The sequence below is a fragment of the Melanotaenia boesemani genome, chromosome 7, assembly GCF_017639745.1.
Source record: "Melanotaenia boesemani isolate fMelBoe1 chromosome 7, fMelBoe1.pri, whole genome shotgun sequence".
NCBI classification, from domain to species: domain Eukaryota; kingdom Metazoa; phylum Chordata; class Actinopteri; order Atheriniformes; family Melanotaeniidae; genus Melanotaenia; species Melanotaenia boesemani.
In genome coordinates, this window is record NC_055688.1 from 5,787,956 (window position 1) to 5,794,598 (window position 6,643).

A 6,643-nucleotide genomic window follows, 5' to 3' on the forward strand; every position below is an offset into this window, starting at 1 on the left:
TCTGGATAAAGCAACTTCCAGACTGGGATGACCTGGAAAGACCAACATTTGCTGCAAAGGCAAACGGAAAGCATCCATAAATGAGGATCATAGAAGCTAAAAACGGGGCTCATCGATAGAGAGGTGGAAATGTTTGTGGTTTATGGCTATTTCTGTGTTTTTGTATTGAAATATTGGAATTTATTGACCCTTCATCTAATTCATGCAAGTTTAATGTTCATGTATGCGATCGTTTGGATGAGAATTTGTAGAAGTTTGTGTATAAATAAAAAAAATATTTGGAAAAAAAAAAACATTGATCAACACTTTCCACACGATCACTTCCCTCCGACCTGAAACCTTCAGGATGGTTTTCACAACGTCAGCTGACTCATTTCCCACTTTTACTCCAAAATCAAACAAATACTTCACACTCAAATTATCACATTTTTCCAGCTTTTTCACGTCATTTTTTAGTTTTCTTTGAGCTGCTGCCCTCGTGGTTTGTTTCAGATCCTTCTTGGATTTTTAAATCTCCTGAATATGAGAGAAATAACATCACAGTGTCCCGTTTTTCCCTCAGCTGACGGGAATTCAGGAATTATCCTGATAAAACATCAACGCCCCGACCAGAAACTCATATTTAACACACCGACTTTCCTCCTCCGATGCAAAGCAGCTTGAAAGGAAGAACTCAGCAACACACACACACACACACCAAACAGCTGAGACACAAACACACATTCCGATCAAAGAAAGCGGCTCAGGCGTCGCTTTAGCGCAGTTTTCTTCTGTTTCTGCAGAAATCTACAACTTCCTCTGCAAAGCAGCATCAATCACTCCCACGTGCACGCTCCTCTCCACGTGAACGCTGAAGGCCTGAATCCAATTCACACTTTATGAGGTGTTTAAGGCTAGTTTTAACAGTCAGAAAAGAGAGGATTTGTTGTGTCAGGAGGTTAAATGTTTATGGACACCCAGCAGTGAGACCCCAAGGACGATACTCCCCCAACACACACACACACACAGCTGCTTGGTTCTGGATACGAGGAGCATCCTTCTCCTCCATCTTCTGAACCAGAACTGGTCCCGGCTGCTGAAACCAGCTCCACATTTCCAGTAAAAAGTAGCTGTGAGACAGAATTCCTGACATGAGGAGACCTCTGAAGCCACCATCCTTCACACCAGCTAAAAACACACTGAGCATGCTCAGAAAGGATAAAAACTACAACATTAGGAAAAGAGGGAGAAGAAGGACGACGTCTACGAACGGATTCATCTTCTGATGAAGAGCCGCTCTCATTAAGTCTGGTATTAATAAGACGCTGAGCCTCCACGCGGCTCATTACTGAACATTTAGAGACGGACCAGAGATGCTGCACGTCAGATTTTTTGATGATTCTGGTAATGATGATATTATTTAATGAATCCTAATAATTAATTTGAGAATACATGAATAAATCAGTTTGTATTAGCTGACGATCAGAGAGCAGATTGTATTTGAATGTTCTGAGCTGAAACAGGGAGACGTGATGAATTTATTTACCATAACTTCTGTTTACTGCGGTGTGTTCACTGTCCGACGGAAACAAACAGAAACATGATCCTGAGAATCAAACCGTCTCTCAGGACATGTGCGTGTTAAAGAGTTGGACGATTTGAAATGTTGTTTCTGTTTTAATAAACTAAATAAAGTCCAGCTGAGAGTTTTCAGAGTTAAACTTCATTTTCAGTTTTCAAACTGACCCTTTTTATTTAATGTTTGTGTAAAAATGTCTCCTCTCCTGCAGATTTTCTCTCATTTTCAGCCTGATTGTGACTTTTTGTCACGTTCAGCCGTTCAGGTTGATGTTTTGTGTCTTCAGACATTTCTGGTCTCTTGAAGCTCCAGATTCAAACACACCTTAGCCATCCATCGTCTCAGTTTCCCTCATCTGGTTTAAGGAATGATCTACTCGACTGTAACGTGCCGTAAATCCTTCGGAGGCAGATTTGGGAGCTTTATTAATAAAACAGACTCGATACAACTGACTCAGTTATTGTTCGGCTCAACTCTAAATCTGAGAAACTGCAGCTTTTAAATTTTACTTCAGTAAAACTGGATTCATTTGTTTCTTTAGAGGCAGATCGGACCAAGTCAGCATCACGCTGCTCATCCATCTGTCTGTGCATCTGGAAGAGGAAGGACTCTCAGCTTTTCCTCGTCGGGTCTCATTTACAGTGTATAAAATGTGACTCTGAGCTCAACACACACCAGAGTCTAACAGAACCAGCAGCTTCACAAACTCAGCTCAGAGTCTCATTATCATAAAGATGCTCCAGCTCAGAAGCCAGGAATCACCTCCTCACATTAACACATTTTAAATCTTTCCTGCAGAGCAGCATCACAGTTACTCTTCCTCCTTCACGCCGTTTCTACCTCAAACTTCCCTCATCTGGGAAATTTCCTGCTCCCTGCTAAAGTCCACCTCAGTTTTCCTTGTGGTTAAATTTCCTCGTGGTGCCTCCTGAATCTTCCCACATCCTGACACTTTCCATGATTTATCTGAATGATGGTGCGTTCGGATGCTGTGGGTTTGTAACTGTGCAGATGTTTCCTCCTTTACTTGGTTTTATCGCCAAGCCAACATCTCGGTTTCTGCAACAAATCTGAGCTAAAGCAGCTCAGCAAGGAAATACTCTTTGTTTACAGCATGTTGGTCGTCGCCTGCAGGTTTACGTGGACTCATATGAAGCTACACACACACACACACACACACACACACACACAAAAAAAAACCTGCATTGATTCTTTACTTATTTTAGTTCAATCTAAACTGAGTATAAAACGCCACCAAATCCTTGAATCTGAATATCTGAATTTTACATTTTTGTATTTTTGTTGTGTTTTCCTGCAGGAAAAAGAATAAATGTCTAAAGCCACGTTTTGATTCACCATAGGGGGGCTGGGGAGTTAAACTGGGTAAAATCGCACTTACTTTTATTACAACTTTCACTACATTGTATTTTGTGTTGCATTTCTTCACTATTTTTCTGTATTTTTACTATATTATTTAACTATATGTACTTTTTTGCCTGTTGCCACCTGTACATGGTGTTTTTCGAGCTGTTCTGTGTGTAACGTGTGTGTGTGTGTGTTTCAGGGACTGCAGATGGCAATGAGCTCAGAGAGCTACAAACTGGAACAGAGCAGATTTTCCTCTGTGATTAATGCTGCTGTTCATGCCCCCTGTTCAATTAACTAAACTAAACTAAACTTTTCCTGCAGCCTATTAAATATCATTATATCCTAAAATTATGTCCTGAACGTTAAATCTTTTTAAAGGCAGAAATATATTATGCTGTTTTCTGTTTGCTGACTGCTGGTATTTATATATATATATATATATATATGCATATAATTTACTATTATTCTTTTTTTAAATAGTCTCTGCTTTGTTTGCACTGTGGGTTTTATTAACTGCACTTTTCTGCAGAAAAAGTGAATAAAAATTATCCCAAAGCAAAATGAGGGAAAAGAAACTCCTAAATTCACATTTAAAAAGCCAACATGCAGTTTTATCAAACACTGCTTGAACAAACTGGGTGTAGTTTTTCTTTCTGTAATCTGTTGCTGATTCTGAAATTTAACTGAATGTTTCTGCAGAAAAACTTCAGCTGGAAAAAAGAATTTAATGTATTTTTTAATGGAGCCAAAAGGGGAAAAGGGGGAAAGTTTACAGCTTCTCCATCAGAAAGAGGCGCATCTTCAGCCTGATGGATTTTCTGCTTTTACTAAAATGAAGCTCAGATTTCACCTGAGACTCACCTGAGCGACTTTCACGCGCACAGAGAAATATGTTAGATATTAAAAACCTTTACATAAAATTAAATCCATAAATTGTTGCTTTTCATTTTCCGTTTTTTTTAACGGCTTCCGTAAAAATTTAATTCGTGAGCTTCAGGTCAAACATGACGGTATAAACGCGATTAATTAACCATCTTTTTCTCTAAATTGGCGCGTGAAGAATTATTGATTAATTTCATTTTGCAGGAAGTCATTAAATTTTACCTTTTTCTGTTTGTGGAAATAAAACATGCTAAAATGTTCAATCTAATTAAACTACAGAATTGTTTTAATTATTTTAACATTTACAATTACTACAGTATCCGCTAAGAACCCCGGACCACGCGCGCGCGCTGCAGCCGCCGCTCCGCGCGTAGCGTTTGCTGCTCGGCACCAAAACTCGCGTTAGATTTGTGGGAATTTATCTAAAGCTGCGGTTTGTGGGAAGAAAGTTGGTTTGAAGTTAGATGGTGACGAAGAGGGGAGGCGGGAGGGATGTTCGGCGGTACCCGGGGCCGCCGGAGGAGCCGAACCCGCCGGAGAGGAGGAGGAGGAAGAGGAGGAGGAAGGCGTGAAGAGGAGACTGGAAACAACACCGCTGCTCGTTGGAAATGTAGACAAAAAACAACGAAATGTGTTCAAGACTGACCCGACTGTTTGTCGGGACTTTTTAAAATTGATTTTTTGTTTTTGATATTTAAAAATGTTTATTTTCTAGATTTATTTTAAGTTTGAACAGAAATATTTTCAGACGTTTCTGTTTCGGTTTTCCCGTTTAAAAAAGAAGCTCGTGCGCTGATTATCTCCTCGGTTTTCTGAGGTTTGTTTGATTTTTTCTGACACACTGAAGTTGTAAAACTGGACCCGAACTCGTGGATTTTCCGCTGTTTTGCGCCGCAGACTGAGCGGAACTCTTTTTTTCTAATTGTGACGTTTATCGTGACAAGTTCTAGAAGTTCTGTTTTTCTGTCTCTGATTTGTTTTTTGTTTGTTGTTTTTTACCTCTGGGCCGCTGTGTTCGCGTCCAAAATCCCTGCGCCCTGCATCCAGGAGCGGACCGGGGTCATGCCGGTGGGGAGCGGCTCCTCCTTCATGGTCAGGGCCCCCCGGGGGAGGCTGTCCTGGATGGAGAACATCAAAGTGTCCTTCTGGGAGCTTTGTCTTCACCAGAAACAAGAAAGAAGATGAAGAATAATCCTCCCTGTACCAGCCACTCAAAAAAGCCAAAAAGGACCACCTGGATTAAGGTGGAGAGAAAAGGAGTGATGAGGAGGAGGAAGGAGGGGAGGAGGAGGAGGAGGAGGGGTGGGGGACACACAAGTGAGCTTCCCCAAAGTACCGGGTCCTGATCCAGAGAAGAGCCCCGGATTCCTCAGGGTTTCTCCGGGGTTTGTTTTAGATCCCAGTCCAGGCTCGGTGCTTCAAACCGGCGTCTCTGAAGTTAAAGGAGGGCGGAGAGAGGCACGAGGAGCGGGGAGAGCATCTCAGAGGAGCCGCGGAGGAGAATCAGCCGGAATCCGGAGAGCCTGACGTGGACAGAGCGGAGCGGGGAGAGCCGGGATCAGAGGGAGGCAAGCAGCCGCGGATTGAGGAAAAATGAAAAGTGGAATAAAAAAACGAGCCAGCGCTTCAAAAAGGAGTAAAATGAAATGATTAGCAAACAAGAGGGAGGGACGGACCGAGGAAGGCTGCAGCTCCCGGGGGAAAAGGGGGATTGGGCAGCGAAAAATCTCATCCCCTCCCTCCCCGGCTCTTTATGGCTCCTCTGTCCCGGCGGAGAGCTCCTTCTCCCGGGGTCCGAGGCTCCGGAGCTCCTGGGGGACCCGCGTGGAGCGGGAGGAGGCGGAGACAAGTCCAAATAAGGACAGCTCATTTGAATACTGGCTGCACCTCCGACGCCTCATTGGCTCAAATATCGTGTTGCGTCACAGTTTTTTTAAAGCGCGTGCCAAATAAGGGTTTCCGCGTGTTCGGCGGCGCGCTCTGTAAAAAATAAAGTTAAGGGGAGGGAGGCTAATGAGATGTGACACACATACTTCATGACACACACCTGTGGACAGTAACAGCATGTTAACACACACATGCACGGTCCGTTAACCCGCAGGTCACGTGATCAGGTGGAACCAGCTCGGTTTTGTTCGGAATCCATGCACCAAACAATCTGTCAGAATTAAACTAATTTCACGTCACTGTGGGCGAACTTCCACGTGACTGTAACCAGGAACACCGACCAGTTTCGGTTCCTGCCTCAGATTGTGGAGGATTAACTGGTTTCAAGTGGAATAATCTCTCCTGTCAGTCTGACTGACACCGGCGCTGCGCATATTTGGCACCAATTTGCGCTTTTTTACGCACAGACATATGGCGCTCACATACACACCAGGAGGGAGAGGGAGAGCCTGATAAGATGCCAGTTTTATTTCACACTGCGGTATAATGTGTTTCTACTTTCACATTCAGATTAAAAGGGAAAAAATCCCGCAGCTAGAATTCTGATAAAATGATCTGGGACAAAAATCAGGTTTTCCAGGTTCTGACTGATCGTCCATCTCCACATTTTGGAGGATTTTCTGACATCTCCAGCTTCAGTTTTTGTTCATTTTGGAGTCGGGAGCAGATTTCCTCTAATTAAGCAAAAACTCCAGAGCAGCGCTGATTAAATATTTATCCTCCTTTAGCCCGCTGCATTCCTCCTGGGAAACAGAAACGTCTGGAAAGGCTGGAAAAAAAATACTCCTGTGCGGGAGAGAAAAAGTCAATGAGACGCTGCAAACATGTTGGTGATGAAGAGGATGGTGATGAAGATGAAGACGGTCCGTCTAATGAACATAAAGGAGC

The 6,643-nt window shown here is 43.1% G+C and overlaps 1 protein-coding gene across 2 annotated transcripts in view; it reads right to left on the reverse strand.

The window, feature by feature from the left end:
- Nucleotides 1–5,490, reverse strand: part of LOC121643379 (transcription factor COE3-like) — a 175,717-nt gene extending 170,227 nt beyond the window's left edge. For both annotated transcript variants that reach the window (XM_041990765.1, XM_041990764.1), the window contains exon 1: nt 4,808–5,490. In XM_041990765.1, coding sequence (XP_041846699.1) covers nt 4,808–4,941 — 134 coding nt within the window. In that variant the 5' untranslated portion in view covers nt 4,942–5,490. The remainder of the gene's footprint in view (nt 1–4,807) is intronic.
- Between the last annotated feature and the right edge of the window lie 1,153 nt (nt 5,491–6,643).